The sequence below is a fragment of the Calonectris borealis genome, chromosome 2 (assembly GCF_964195595.1).
Source record: "Calonectris borealis chromosome 2, bCalBor7.hap1.2, whole genome shotgun sequence".
Taxonomy (NCBI): Eukaryota; Metazoa; Chordata; class Aves; order Procellariiformes; family Procellariidae; genus Calonectris; species Calonectris borealis.
The window spans coordinates 114,279,714-114,296,483 of NC_134313.1; the positions used below are offsets into that span (position 1 = coordinate 114,279,714).

The 16,770-nt window shown below is 38.0% G+C and overlaps 1 protein-coding gene across 2 annotated transcripts in view; it reads right to left on the reverse strand.

Moving 5' to 3' along the window:
- The window catches only part of SUGCT (succinyl-CoA:glutarate-CoA transferase), a 342,445-nt gene that overhangs the window by 286,077 nt on the left and 39,598 nt on the right, over window positions 1-16,770 (reverse strand). For both annotated transcript variants that reach the window (XM_075142976.1, XM_075142977.1), the window contains 2 exons: window positions 13,720-13,811; window positions 3,755-3,898 (listed from right to left, as the gene is read on the reverse strand). In XM_075142976.1, coding sequence (XP_074999077.1) covers window positions 3,755-3,898; window positions 13,720-13,811 — 236 coding nt within the window. The remainder of the gene's footprint in view (window positions 1-3,754; window positions 3,899-13,719; window positions 13,812-16,770) is intronic.

Here is a 16,770-nt window from a genome sequence, read left to right on the forward strand (position 1 = left end):
CTGGTTGTAATTAAATACAGGAAGGATATTAAAACTTCCAAGAGATTTTTTTTAAGCCACAACAGAAGAAAAGGCACAATTGCATAATTGGAACCAAATCCAAAACCCACTTCCTTCTTATTTACTAGCATCATCTAAAGGACACTATTTAGATGCTGAAAGGTCTGGAGCTGACAACTGTAAATCATCTAAAAGTCAAAAATTTCAAAGGAATTGTATGACATGGGTTAAAAGTTTATAGATGAGAGATATAGAAAGTTAGTGCTCACTGCAAAACCACATCCTAGCGGTCACCGTATCTCTCTTGTCAATAAAATCCTAGAATTCTATTTTGTTGTGGGGAAAGAAATCCTCTTTGGCAGTAATAAGCTGCTATAAAGCTATAGGGCAAAAATGTTTGATATGCAGAATTTGAAAGAAAGATGTCTTTTTAAGATATTCTAAAAATAACGTTTCTTTAGAGAACAGGATTTCACTTATCATTTGGTTCTACACAGACCAGTTAAATCCTGAACAAACTTGCCAGTCAGCGGGATATTTCTTTAAAAAGCTACAGATCATTTTCATTGGCAGTTGAATTCAGTTCAATGCTCTTTGTCATTAGGATATCTGTGCAGGAAATTAATATCAAAAGTATCCTCCAGCCCCCCCTCCCTAAAAAAAAAGAAAAATTAAAATCCTCTTGCATTTCTAAAAGGCATGCAGAAAAGTGATAGCACAGACATAGATGGACATGTACATGCTAGGTCTTTTGTTATAAAATAAACCAAGCAGTTTTCAGCGATTTCTAACTATTTAAGTGCTTTAAACCCTGGGGTTTTTTTTCCTTCCTGACATAGTCAAAGTCATCAACACTGCCCAATAAAGACATATGTATAGGCCAGCTTCACAATTCTCGGTTCAGATGAAGGGATGGACAAAAGGTGCTAGCATGCTGCTACATTAGCTCAGTGCATGAAATACTGACAAAAGCCAAAAGTTTCATACAGGTCCCTGCTGTCATAACACTATTAATAGGAGGACAGTTCAGTAGCACTTTTGTTTTACATATAGAAAAAAAGATTCCTTTTTTTCTCATTAAAAATTACTACACTAAAGTGAAATTCACGCTGAAGGAAAAGTTACCATGATGCATGTTTGACCTCTAGATCCCACCATTAATCAACTGCAACGAGAACCTAACAAACTAAAAGTCTGTAACTTTAGGTTCCTTATTGTTTTCGCAGCATCCATGACAGACTTCAAAAGGCCATTCTTTTTAAACATTCATCACATGAGGAAGAGCTAGCTTTAGATATCTCAGCTTGGTATGTAAAACCATAATCCCTTTGAAAGCCTGGATCTTTCAAGAACCTGATCATATCACAGTAATTGTCTAACTTTCCTTTAAAAAGAAAAATATTACCACCAGAAGTACTGCAAGAGCAATTTCTTTTTTTACATTAATTTTTAGGTTTGTGCTAATCTTTCTTAGTACACTCACCCTTAAAGACTTAAAAGTAACCACCAGTTTTGCAAAAAGAAAGAAAACAAACCAGAAAAACTAGATGTTCTCAGGGAGACTCAGTTGTCAGTTATGTTTTTCTTCATTCATTTTATCATGTTTTTAAATGGGATTGATCACATGGGTTTATTTTGGTACCCCAGCACCTTATCCATAGATATTTTTTCCAATTTAATAAATGTTCTCATTACAGTGGGCCAACACCCTAAAGTTAATTTGGACTGAAGTAATAGGGTTATCTAAAACAAAATACCTGTTTTCTGAATAACAGCTTATACCCATACTCTATTCCAAAATAGAAACTTATTTCAGTTTAATTTACCCAACGCTGAAGTAAATAAAAACACTTATTTTGCAATAAGAGCGTGCATGTATGGAATAACTTCTTAATAACTTCTGGATAACTGTAATTTGATAACAAGCATGGAATGAGTTAATGTTTTAAAAAAAAAAAACATTAAACTATCCCTTCACCATTTCGTTCTTCTTCAGCTAAGCATGCAGAAGTCAAACACTACATATAATGTTTTGTTCACTAACATCTACCTAAGTCTTCATTCCCTTTCTTGTGTATGCCAGTGAGTGGCCTAAAGGATGATGATGTGGAACCTCAGATGGAAATTTTGCAATATGAGAACACTTTTGTGCATAGCCAAATCTATCCTAACCAAGGAAAAAGATTCTAAAGACAAATGAGGTGACAAAGTAAGATGAAATAAAAGACAATTATAGCAACACCTAACTTTAACTCTTCTTACTTTCAGCATTTGATAAAATATCAAATAATAATCAAAAAGGCTCCATTAAAAAAAAGCCAAAAAACAGTGGAACAAGGAATCAAAAAATAACAGAATGACTCTGGAAATTAATAGAAATTACCGGAAGTCCTTTTCATAAAATTAGAAATTAAAAAGATCAAGGAGAAGCTGCCATAATATAGAACACTGTGATACCTTAAACAAAAAGAAAAAAAAAACTTCCATATATACACAAAATATTTAATAAGAGTTTAACATACATTTAAAATATTTTTCCAAACTGCTTATTACATTTTTCAAATACAGACACAATATTTACAAATATACATAAGTATGATGAAGAGTTCAGTCCTTACAAACATTTCTTTAACAAATGAAAAATTCTTTGTTTATTTAAGCAAGGGCTTCCCCTCCTTTCCAGATCTGATTTCAGTAGGTATTTAAACAAGAGCAGTAGGTATTAAAAGAAGAGCAACCTCAATCATTAGTCTGAAGCATTATTATCATACAACGATATAGGTGGGAATGAACCTTTGGAGGTCATCTTGTCCAACCTCCTGCTCACACAAGGGCCAACTTTTTGCACAATGGGCACTTTATCTCTCAAATGCACTGACAGGTATAATGTGAAGAAAAATACAATTGAATAAAGACAAAAATAATGGAGCACCGTAGCTTTGATTAGTACTGCATAAAGTTTTGATGTACATTTTAAAATGTACACAAAAATTCCTATGCACCATATACCCAGTTGCTAGCAGCAGGTACCTACATCAGCAAGACAAAGTATCATCCAGTCATATGTAGCTCATACCAACATCACTGTCTTTTTGTGAATTATAAATCATTGCACCAATGGTGCTTAAATGTTCAAAGACAATTTAAAGTTCTCATTATTCGTGTTATATGGTATACCTTTCATAATCAAAACACCTTTGTCTTTACAATTTTGATAAGATTTCTCTTTAATGTACCTAGAGAAAATGTTGCATCTTCAAACTTAGTTTATTCTTTAATTCCCAGAGCCAAAAGGCAGACCTTCTGGATTACATTACTTTGACTCTTGGGTGATACTTGATTACTCTGGGTGATTTTGCACAAGTCAATTCAGTCACTCTGGTAGTAATATTACCCAGTGCCAAGGCCTCCCTTCCAAAAGTGGTTTCACCATTTATGCTTGTCTATCTCAAATTATCTACTACAACTTACTTACAATTTCAGGGATATTATAAACTTTGATTAACCCATGTTTTCAAAGAACATGGAAGTCCTTTGTAAAAAGTGAAAACCAAATGTAATGCAGTAGTAACTATAACCATGTCATATAAAATGGTCACTACCAGAGTGGCAGAATAAGGAAACTGTCACTAATGCCATTATTGTCATTGTTGTCCTTAGTTGTACTAACTAATCTGCATTAATTTATGTAAAAATGGTATTCTTAGGTCCAAACATCTACACAAATAAAAGCAATTTTTTTTAAAACTCCTACCTGAGATGACAAGAGATTGCAGTCAATGTGCAGCCCTTTCCCCGTCTTATACCTCTGAATTAAACCAGCCATAATTGCTCCATATGTATACAACCCAGTAGCAAGATCTGTCATGGCTACTCCTGGTCTAACTGGCTCACCATCCTAAAGAAAAAGAAGAAAACACCCCAAAACAAAACAAGACAAGACAAACAAAACAAACAAAAAAAAAAAAAAAAAGAAGGAAACAAGCAGAGGCAAAACATTACTTTTTGTTAAAGTACATTTTACACGACTGATCTGAAAAAGTGTTTACATGTTTCTGCATTGCAAACTGCAAGAAGTAAGAGTATCTTTGAGTGAACTGAAGTATAAAAACTACCACTGAAAAACAGGTATTCTTGCAGTATCTACACAATGCTGTAACTTTGCGATACTGCAAACTGCAAATTGTGAATGATTTATTATGCTACTTTTTGCCCAAATAACATAATGCTTCAACTCACCAAATTGCAAAAAGAGAAGAGATATAAAAGAGAAAAAGAATCCAGTGAAAACTGAATGTCATTATGCCTAGAAGCCAAAGGTCTAAAGGATTTCCACAGTATGCTGACCCGGGTGCATGTCTGTTTGAAAGGCAGAACCATATTGCTTTGCTCTTCTCGCTCTTTTTCTCCCTCCTCCTCTGGCCCTCCCCCAGCCAAATCTCAGTTTTTTATTTTCCAGTATACACACTCCAGGCTTCTAGTGGGAAAACAAAAACCACTTTATTGTGTTTACTCATGTACGCATTACACATGTAAATACATGCAAATTCTTGACCTTCTGACCAATAATCATTGGAAAGTTTTTGGTTCAAATATCCTTTTTCAGTATATCATCCCTTTTTCTGGCATCAAGGGAAGAATCTTCATTTTACATCATGTGTTTCAGAACTTCCCTAATCGTGGGCACGAAATACGGTCCCTCTGCAGTCAATGGCTAAATGAACTTCTAATATCAGTCAAGGTAGGCTTTTACCATAGGAGCTTAAAAGTGCTGCTTCTGAGATGTTCTCCCATTTCCTACTCTGAAAAGTTTGAGGTCGAATGCTCAGATTCCGACAGCAAATGCTTGCCCTGAAGTACAGTCCACAAATAGCAGCGCAACGTTAATGGCACTGTTTCAGAGTTTCACCCTATCATAAGCCAACTTAAAATCAGTATAATTGATAAATAATAACTGTTTGTCAAAGTTCCCATAAATGCATTTAAACTAATCTAGCATAAATTCAATACAATTGACTTTACAGAATTACTTTAATTAGTCATGTCTAAACTGCTAAGTGTAATCATACTTTAAGATTGCTAAAGAGTTATGTTTACTGATAATTATTAAAGAGTGTCTTGGCTTCACATAAAAAATTTAAAACTTATCTTCACCATGTTTTTTTTATTTTGCACTCCAACAGGATTTATTTGAGTCTGATACTAAGTCATACATAAGTTAAAAATTATTTTAAGAAAAATAATATCTGGCATTATTAATTGCATTAATAGGTCAATTCTGGGATAAAAGACTGTAATACAATATTTTCTATGCAAGATGAAACAGGCTGCTCTTTTATTCATATCATAAAAGTGAGTAAACAAAATCATAAAATCTGTATCAAATACAACAAAATTAAAAAAAAAATCTCAGTTACTGTCATTCAAACTGCAGTAAGGATTAGTCTGTGACTATCTATAGCCTAGATATTAAGGATGATGTATAAATTACACATCCTTAAGGTGAACACTGCTTTAGAAAGTACTTCTTTTTTGAAGAATCTCTTATTTCTTCCTTCTCCACACTCTACACTAAGCTACTTCAGCTTCCCAATAGAAAGGAGAACTCAAAGGTTCCATCCATGTACCATACTCTCCTTGTACCCAACTCGGGGAAAACAGGAAAGGAACTTCTTTATTTTTATATGCGTAGGCCTACTGAGAAAACTGAGAAGGTTTTTGCTACTCAGAGCTATCACTGAGAAATACAAATGAAAAAAAACCAAAACATTTTCCCCATATTATCTGCTGCAAGTTCTCAGTTTGTTAAATTGTTTTTAATTCATTGCAGCCAAGACACTGCGATGAGAAGAAATCAAAAAGACTTAAGATTTTGCAAACAGATGTGCAGCAACATTCTTAGTTTGAAAACACTTCCCTCTGTTTTCAAAGTGTCATTAATTTCACCCTTGATGGAGAAAACTACACTCTGAAGATATAAAAATGAAGACTATTTTAATAGATTGTTACATATGAATTTGTCTTCTGTAATTCCAGCTTTCCTTATCAAGTACTAAATTACCTAATGTTTTAAAGCAAACACTTCCTTTGCCTCAGTAAAAAGTTCACCTTTATTTCTAAAAATACTTTCACAATTTTCCCTTACAGAACACTCCTACAAACTACTAGCACTATACTGCTATGTTATTTTTAACATGTTGGCTTTACTTCATCCTAACACTCCACAACCTATAATTCTGCAGCAGTCCACACAATTTATACTCTTCCTTGGTCCTTCTACCAAGATCCACGAGTAGCTGCCATTTTTCACCCTTTAATCAGCTTCTAATGTCCACCTCTACCATAAACTAGCCTTTCTGTGACAGGATGTATAGCTGTACATACTGCGAAATTAATTCATTCAGGTTTTCATCTCTACCCTGCAGAACAAGGGATATGAAGCTGCTTTATATGAAGGATAAAGCTCCACACACACCGAATACCTTCCTTTAGACGAAGCTTCTGGCAGCACAGCAGTACTTTTGGGTAGCTAACAAAAGTAATACCAGTAACAAAAGTAATACTAGTTCCCTGAGCAAAGGATCTATACAGTAGCTTTTATTCAAGCAAATTAGTTTAAAAGTAACAAACACTACCACCTCTGCCAGCCAAAAGAGATATTACTGTTCTGACAGAAGGACAAAAATGTAGCCCTAGTCAGGGAGAATTTTTTTTAAGCTAAAAAAGCTGCCATCCAGGCTCAAAGGCTGTGTTGAACCCTAATTAGGGGTAGCACCAGGACATGCCCTTTGCTCATTTGAAAAGATGAAGATTCACTCCAGTAGAGCAGAGCTTTTCTTCCGTCACTGCGCTTTGCTATTGCTCAATCTTATGACCAGTTTACATTTTTATTCCTAATTTATGCTGCTTGCTAAATGCCTTACAATTTGTCAACACATTCTGGCCCAAGGATAGCCACAATACGTTTTGGAAGCTTCCTTTCCGGAGTCTTTTTTTTTTTTGCCCCTTGACATAATTTCTCTTCCCAAATTTACATCAGTAATATAAAAAAGATCCACTAAAAATGGAAATTGTTCTAAAATGACATGCTTAATAAAAGGATTCTAGGTCCAATAGTCTTTACAGATGGGAAATAGCTGCTGAAGCTAATATGAACCAGCAATGGCTATATTTTTCAACAGCTCTGAGCTATATACCATGTGTACTCTTCTAGAATCATAGAATCATAAAGGTTGGAAAAGACCTCTAAGATCATTGAGTCCAACCGTCAACCCAACACCACCATGCCCACTAAACCATGACCCTAAGCGCCACATCTACACGTCTTTTAAATACTTCCAGGGATGGTGACTCAACCACTTCCCTGGGCAGCCTGTTCCAAGGCTTGACCACTCCTTCAGTAAAGAAATTTCTCCTCATGTCCAATCTAAACCTCCCTTGGTGCAACTTGAGGCCATTTCCTTTTGTCCTATCGCTGGTTACTTGGCAGAAGAGACCAACACCCACCTCGCTACAACCTCCTTTCAGGTAGTTGTAGAGCGCGATGAGGTCTCCCCTCAGCCTCCTCTTCTCCAGGCTAAACAACCCCAGTTCCCTCAGCCGCTCCTCATAAGACTTGTGCTCCCTTCACCAGCTTTGTTGCCCTTCTCTGGACACGCTCCAGCACCTCCATGTCCTTCTTGTAGTGAGGGGCCCAAAACTGAACACGGTATTCGAGATGCGGCCTCACCAGGGCCGAGTACAGGGGCACGATCGCTTCCCTACTCCTGCTGGCCACACTATTTCTCATACAGGCCAGGAGGCTCTTGGCCTTCTTGGCCACCTGGGCACACTGCCGGCTCATGTTCAGCCGACTGTCAACCGGCACCCTCAGGACCTTTTCCGCCAGGCAGCTTTCCAGCCACTCTTCCCCAGGCCTGTAGCATTGCATGGGGTTGTTGTGGCCGAAGTGCAGGACCCGGCACTTGGCCTTGTTGAACCTCATACAGTTGGCCTCGGCCCATCAATCCAGCCTGTCCAGGTCCCTCTGCAGAGCCTTCCTACCCTCGAGCAGATCAACGCTCCCGCCCAACTTGGTGTCGTCTGCAAACTTACTGAGGGAGCACTCGATCCCCTCGTCCAGATCGTTGATAAAGATATTGAACAAGACTGGCCCCAAAATGGAGCCCTGGGGAACACTGCTCGTGATCGGCCGCCAACTGGATTTAACTCCGTTGACCACAACTCTCTGGGCTCAGCCGTCCAGCCAGTTTTTTACCCAGCGAAGAGTGCACCTGTCTAAGCCGAGAGCCGCCAGCTTCTCTAGGAGAATGCCGTGGGAGACAGTGCCAAAGGCTTTACTGAAGTCCAGGCAGACCACATCCACAACCTTTCCCGCATCCACTAGGTGGGTCACCTGGTCATAGAAGGAGATCAGGCTGGTCAAGCAGGACCTGCCTTCCATGAACCCGTGCTGGCTGGGCCTGATCCCCTGGTTGTCCTGCACATGCCTTGAGCGCCCTCAAGACGAACCACTCCTTAATCTTCCCCGGCACCGAGGTCAGGCTGACTGGCCTGTAGTTCCCCGGATCCTCCTTCTGGCCCTTCTTGTAAATAGGCGTCACATTGGCAAGCCTCCAGTCATCTGGGACCTCCCCTGTTAACCAGGACTGCTGGTAAATGATGGAGAGCGGCTCGGCAAGCTCCGCCACCAGTTGCAGTTTGTTTGGTTTTAAGCTGAAGAATGGCCCCGCTGGTATTGTAGATCCCCATCATGTCTTGCTGTCTCGTGTTTGGTAAAACAAAAATGTTTCTTCATCAAGAAAGAATGCACCACCATAAAGATACCCTGAATACCGAAAATTGCGTGTAATAATCCACTTGGAGATGGAAGAGGATTTGTATTCAAATTGGTTTTTATTTAATTAATTTCAAGTTATTGCCTTAGTGACTCATAGACATTTTCATCAAAGGGATATTCATCTGGCACTGATGTATCTGAATATATTAAGTAAAAGCTTTCTGTTCATCAAATATGAAACTTGAATGTGGTACTTAACCAGGAAATATCTATAAATTATGTCATCCAGGACAATAAAAGTGTCATCAGTGTAAACTTTGTCCTTTTAGCATATTTTAATTTATGCAAAGAAAAACTGAATGTGGCCTGAAGCAACTACTTTCACTCAAAATGGATTTGTGGTACAGATTTACACAGAACAGGTTCCCCACTATTGCTTTTAAATTTTCATAAACACACTAGAATTTCAAATTTCACAGGTGTCATACATTTCTAATACAGAGGTAATCAAGTACATGTGTAAGAGCTTGAATTCCATGCAGGTTTCTGCACATGAAAACATGGTTTAAAGATAGTATTCTACTGTACACTGAATGTGTTTGGTTTTGTACAATCAGCAAAAACAACACTAGCACAAATGCAGTTGCTTATGCCTGTAACTTTGCAATACTGCAGAAGTTATAGCTTGATTTCAAGGTTCAGAACTTTGCTCAGAAGCATTTCAAAGTAATCAGCATTAAGTAATTTCAGTAACAACTATTTCCTAGCAAAAAAAGAAAAGCAAGCCATTCAGAATTTCTTTACACAGGAATCTTCCCTCAGATCTTAAAAATATATATGTATAAAGCATATGATCTTGTCTCCCTTTGAAGAGGTTTATACTGTGTGCCAAATGTGATGATATTGTGTATCTTTGTGCATTCCACATTTGTATTACACTAACCTTATCTCCTTCATAAAAAGATAATTTGGATAAAATACACACATTTTAGACAGAAACTTCCATCTCTTCCAGTCTGGTCTCTTTACTGCCTCAAAAATTATGAAGAAAGTGAATGTTACATGTGTGACAGACTTAATGAAGGTTTAAGTTTTGCTCAAAATCCTGTGCTGGTAATATATTGATTTCATGGCTTAATATTAAGACTTTACTGACTGGAAGCATGGCCTCAATACCCAATAAAGTTATGTGATCTGCAACAGAAAACTGCTTTCTGAGACAGTAAATCAGTAGCCAGATGGTTGGAACAAACTAAAATTCACAACATGAAATTTCTCTAAGCTAAAATGGAATATATATTGCTATTAGTTCTATCCATTTTTAAAACGTCAGATACAGGACATAACTTCAGTATCCTATTATTAAAGTGCTTTGTGAGGGGCTGTAAATATGTATTAACATACCTCAAAATTAAGCACCTTAGTGATGTATGTAGATGCTTTGTTGCTGCTGCTCAAATTAATTATAATTTGTCTACTGCACCAGCTGACACCTCTAAGACCATCCTGCAAGCACAGTTAATGGCTTGTTTACTGAAGGGAAGTTTCCACAGAGCACTGTTATACTGATGTTATTATGCTGATTACCTATAGCTACCACAATGCAATACAAAACCAACATCATCTGTTATAACTTTTCTTTTTTTTTTTTTTCCCCGGTTCAGAAGACTGGCATTTTCAATTTTATTTAAAAAAAAAAAAAATCATACTCTAGTTTACTAGAGTGTGCTTCAAGTGATCATGTTACTTTTACTATATGAACTCCATGTTGTCCGGTCAACAAATATTTCAAGGTTTAATAACAAAAAACAGCATGAAAAAGTGAGTAAGATTCTTTTTTCTTCTTCACTTTGGCCACTTTTCTACATGCCAACTGAAACAAGGTTTTCTACTTTTTTCAGAGCTCGTTTTGTGGAATTTTAAACACAACCCAGTCACATGAGCATAAATGTAGAACAGGGAAGATTTTACTGTTAATAATACATTATTATTTTAAAGTAACTTTCAAGCAAGCATACAATATGATTTTAAGGCCACTTGAGTAAGTTTTCACTACAACAACAAATGGCACATTTTCTTCTTTGGAGTGATTGACCACATAAGTCTTTGAAACAAAACTGTCCCTCTATACATCAGAAAATGGTTTTGAGAAACTGATGAAATAATATATAACCAACTTCAAATAAAGAAAAATAGGAAGCAAGTTTTAGCATGTTTATTTTAATTATGCAAGAGAATGACTAAGTTTGAATGAATTGTTAAAAGCCCCAGTGAATAGACAGAACTATTACTAACAATGATTAAATGATTCCTATGATCACATTGCCTCAAGTCCTGGTGAGGTGATGTGAACATCTGGATTTCCAGTGTAGATCTTAACACAATCTTATAATAAAATCAATCTTCATAATGGCCACTGAGGACTATTACTCTCATAATACAACTTACATGCATTTATTCAGTATAACACTCGTATTTTCTGTCATTCACATATCACTGAAAAGCTTTACAAGAGTCCTGGTTTTTTCAATTTTGCAACATACTTTCCGTTATTCATGTGGTACTAACAACATTTGCCCCTTTCTAACCGTTTATACTCCCATATAATTTTGTTTGGTATATTTTGAGGTGTGCATGAAGTTTCTGGCATTGTATTGGAAATACTAACCTTCACTCTACAGACACCAGGGTCAGAACGTAAAAATTACTTACACTACAGTTGCTGTGATCAGTCATTGCTCAGTGTATATGTGCATTATACATTTGAAGAGAAGTACCTGTAATGACTACACTAAACTTCATGTCTTCTCCTGTTCTGAGATGGGACATCCTATGAGTATGTACCATTAACACAGCAGCAATGGGCAGACAGTCTTAGGACACGAGGCACGAGATGTTTCAGTTTCCTCAGTCAAACAATGCTTGACTTTTTTTTTTTTAATAGAAGGAAGGACTCTGGTAACAATAATTGCCACAAGCACAGAGTTCTGATGTTTGCCATTGTTCTCGGCAGAAAACAAGTCTATTGGCAGAATATCAATCCTACAGTAGAGTTATGTCCAGATCATGCATGGTTAGGTTTCAACAACCTACTCAAACATGAAAATCTGACACTAAGTACAGAGACTTGATGAACTCCTTGTTTATCTAGGGCATGCAAGTGTCATTCTCTAAAGATCAACTTCCAGAGCATCACGAACACCACTACAGAAGACTATCTGGTGTTTATGATGCATAGAACAGACTTGTAACACTATCTCACTTGAGAAGTGACATTTGGAAACCACATTACCTGCATTTGTAGGTAATTCAAGACAGCTTAAGTAAACACCTATTTGACTAGGAATCATAGGAATCATAGGATCATACAGGTTGGAAAAGACCTCTAAGATCATCGTGTCCAACTGTCAACCCAACACCACCATGCCCACTAAACCATGTCCCTAAGGGCCTCATCTACACGTCTTTTAAATACTTCCAGGGATGGGGACTCAACCACTTCCCTGGGCAGCCTGTTCCAAGGCCTGACCACTCTTTCAGTAAAGAAATTTCTCCTAATGTCCAATCTAAACCTCCCTTGGCGCAACTTGAGGCCATTTCCTCTTGTCCTATCGCTACTTACTTGGCAGAAGAGACCAACACCCACCTCGCTACAACCTCCTTTCAGGTAGTTGTAGAGCACTATGAGGTCTCCCCTCAGCCTCCTCTTCTCCAGGCTAAACAACCCCAGTTCCCTCAGCCGCTCCTCATAAGGCTTGTGCTCCAGGCCCTTCACCAGCTTCGTTGCCCTTCTCTGGACACGCTCCAGCACCTCCATGTCCTTCTTGTAGTGAGGGGCCCAAAACTGAACACGGTATTCGAGGTGTGGCCTCACCAGGGCCGAGTACAGGGGCACGATCACCTCCCTACTCCTGCTGGCCACACTATTTCTGATACAGGCCAGGATGCCGTCGGCCTTCTTGGCCACCTGAGCACACTGCCGGCTCATGTTCAGCCGGCTGTCAATCAGCACCCCCAGGCCCTTTTCCTCTGGGCAGCTTTCCAGCCACTCTTCCCCAAGCCTGTAGCGTTGCCTGGGGTTGTTGTGGCCGAAGTGCAGGACCCGGCACTTGGCCTTGTTGAACCTCATACAATTGGCCTCGGCCCATCGATCCAGCCTGTCCAGGTCCCTCTGCAGAGCCTTCCTACCCTCGAGCAGATCAACACTCCCACCCAACTTGGTGTCATCTGCAAACTTACTGAGGGAGCACTCGATCCCCTCGTCCAGATCGTTGATAAAGATATTGAACAAGACCGGCCCCAGACTAGCATTGTTCTGAGGTGAAGACACCTATTCTACGTATCCCTGCAATCCAGATACTGAACCTCTGTAATGCTTCCTGCACTACTGCAACTATCAAAGATCTTGGGTATCAGTTGGAATAGCAGCACATAAAGCTTTTCCAGAACCACTAATGGCGTGTCTCTGCTTATTTTCAGACAGGATGATTGAAAAGACAGTTTGTCAGAGTTATCTGTATGGCTTCACAATTCCCTCCTTTAAAGGGGGAATATCAAAATCAAAGCATGTGTGAGGCTTCCCACACATATGTATGGTTCCATCATCCAGGTGTCATCAACATGTCTGTTACAGCTCTTGAGGTGACTACAAGTGGCCATTAACAGGTTACCATAAACTGTTAATTCATTCACTGGAGATTTAGGATACCATTTTTCTTCTATTTTCTGTTTCTCGGGCATTGGCTTTGCGAGCCTGGAGTGAGGTCCCTGAAGGACATAAGCACTACCATTTTCTTAGATTCCCAGAGATAAGACCTCTTGTCGGATTCAGGAGGGCATGCATAACAGATGTGTTAGCATAGGCTAACTTGCTCCATGCAGCATCAAGTTTTCGTATACGGCACAAAGATTCTATTAAATTTATAAGTTGAGCACCATACCTCATGCCCTGTGATATGCATGAGACCAGAAACAGCAGCTGCAATAGAGTCATATCCACCTCTCTGAACCATTGGACCAGTCTGACCATAACCTAAAACAGGAACAGAACAATTACTAATTCAATCAAGGACAAGCACAACATAAACACATAGTACTGTTTTAGTACAAAAAAGAACCAACCAGTATTTCTCATCAGCTTTCGTTCACAAGTTGTGAATCGCACAACAAATGTATGCTATTGTATTCTCTTTATTCCTGCACATTTTTAAGAGTAAACGGTTGGATTTATCCTGTGCAGGTTGGTGTTGTGTTTGATCTTAATTCTAGATGGATTGTTGGCCCTGCTATGTTTCATTCCTTTTTTAATTTGCTGGGTCAGCTAAGGTGGGATTCAGATGTCATTTCAGAGGCTCTATGGTATCTCTGCAGGCCTCCAACTGCTGTCCAACAAGGCCCATGTTGCCTGTGTTATATCTCCACTCTACTGTAAATATATCTTGAATACCACAAACGATACTAAAATCATGACACTATGGTTTAGACACATGAATTGTTCCCCCCTTACTTCTCTTACTTTATTCCACATCTAAACAGAGCTACCTTCAAAATAAGATATTGTTTACAACAGAGGGCAAGGCTGGCCCTCTGTTGTACGCTCAAGTACGCTCAATCTGCTTGTCAAGAGTTAGCAACAATGAAATGCAAAATACAAAAAACTTGTATGGAACAACATCAATACAGTTTTGTTCAGCTATAGAATTAACTTAGAATTAACAGCTGTAGCCCTAAGGATGCTCTCTTGCTTTTCACTGCTTTAACTTACCATGTTCTTCCAATAATAACCACAAAATCTTCCAGTTGAGGAGGTCTTACAGGATCAACTGAGGAGGTTACGAATCCAGATATCAATCCTGTTCCCCTGCCAGGGATTACTGCCTGTCAATCACAGTATAACCTAACAATTTAGGGCTGAAATTGGAGGCAGTTAATGTACTGGACCTGTACAATATAATGACCTGAAGTGGTCAAAAAGCCAAGTCTGGTTTTCTTTTATGGAACCACCACCACAGAGGGAAGAAGTCAACAGGGAAGGAGCAACATGTTTGACTGCTATTATTAGAACTAATAGAAACAGTCAGAGCCCTTAAGAATCAGATTTAAGAGTCCTCCTCCTCAAAAAGACAGCAAATTCAAAAGCTATTCTCATGCTTTCTTTTCCCTTTTCAGATATCTCTAGGAGAAATCTCCTAATTACAGGAGCAAACAGTTAGGAGATATTTGTCACAGACAAGATTCCTAGTTTGGCTGGCACTTTTAAGGCAATGTTTCTGTATTACTCTTAGCTGTGAGGACAGTATTAAAATAAAAATATATCAACATATACTGCAAGATAAAACTTTCTGAATCTCCTGATTTCCTTTTAGTTATTCTCCCAGAATAATCTTCTCTATATAGAGACAGTCTGTTTGGTAGACGTGACAGTCTGAACATGGTTGATTACAGCACACAACTAAAAATCATTACTCATTGGGGTAATCTTCCTCAGTTCCTCCACTTGGAACAATGTTGTTATGTACAAAATTCATAAATGACTTCTAACGTACAGTGGAAGAGAATAATGATCACTTCAAACTGGAGTTAAAGCACTTTGTTACTCCAATTAATATTTAGTAAATCATACCAAGCAAAACAATACCCACTAGCCATACCGATTTTCCCATTATACCACAAACTATCTTAATTACTTGATATTTTTCTGGCGACATCAGATCCGCATTGTCAAAGCTGAGGAGGAACTCAGCTTCTACACTCAGTGTCACAGGGAATATCAGGATACTACAGCCAACACACTGACTTTGTCAATGTAGCCTTAAAACAAACATTTCAGAAGAAAGGCTTCAACACTTTTCTTATGGTCAAATCTGTATCTTATTGACTTCACTACTCACAAGAGAAGAAAAAAACCTACCAGTTTACCCAGTTTTATTTGAAATCATGTCTCTGACAACAGCTGACTATGAGACCCTAAACCTAATGTCACCCTGGTGACATTTCCTTTCATATTTACACACTTAAGTTTACAGAAAATAAGTGTTTTCATTTTCAAACATAACAGGACTAGCAAATAAAATATGGTGGATCCACCCAAAAATGCTCTGAATGCTCTAACTAGGCATATACCATTATCTCATTGGAATGAACTGTAGCATTAAAACCATTTGAATGTGTGGGGCCACTTCAAAAACAAAATCTTGCTCAATAAAAAAAATACACTCAAAACAACTTTAATTGAATAGTGAAAAGCATATTGAAGTAAGTGAGAAATTATGTACTGGCCTCAATTATTAACAAAGAAAAGACATCTCAACACGTCTGCTCACACAAATGTTTTCATAAACAGAAAACATCTGAAAATTAAGCATTTAGTATACAGACAGAACAACTATAAAATGCTTTGCAATGCTCTTCTGGTAAGGACAAACACCCATCTCTCAAACGCTATATTCAGGAAAGGTGACAGGCAACAAATCATGCATTTTTCTAGTGGTATTTTAAAAATACAATTTCTTAAGTCCTTTTCACACATTATAACAGCCTGATTTCAAAATAAAAGTTATTATTTAATGGCTTTCTGGTTAAAATTAGAGGTTCTAAGGAGTGTTTAATTGGTTTTCACAGGTCACAATAAATTAAAAAGAAATAATACATAATTCTGCTTTTGATCTGAATTCCAAATTGACAAAGCTAATGTGGGGACAAAATCTGTTGTCATTGGAAATGGTTTGCCCCAGGAACTATGGACATATAAAATACCTGGAAGAAGGAGTAGCCATCTAACTATAAGAGTTAAGTGACAAATAGCTATTTCTAAAAATGAAAGGTCTCATTATCCAAACAAAAATCAAAGGCTGAACATTATTATTCTAGTAAACTACACAGGTCAATGGAGCAACTCAGCGCAAGTGTTTTAGAAATAACTATGAACACAAATACAGAAAGTTTGAAGGAGAGTACAAAATTACATTCAGAAAATTTTCAGACTGGTGCAC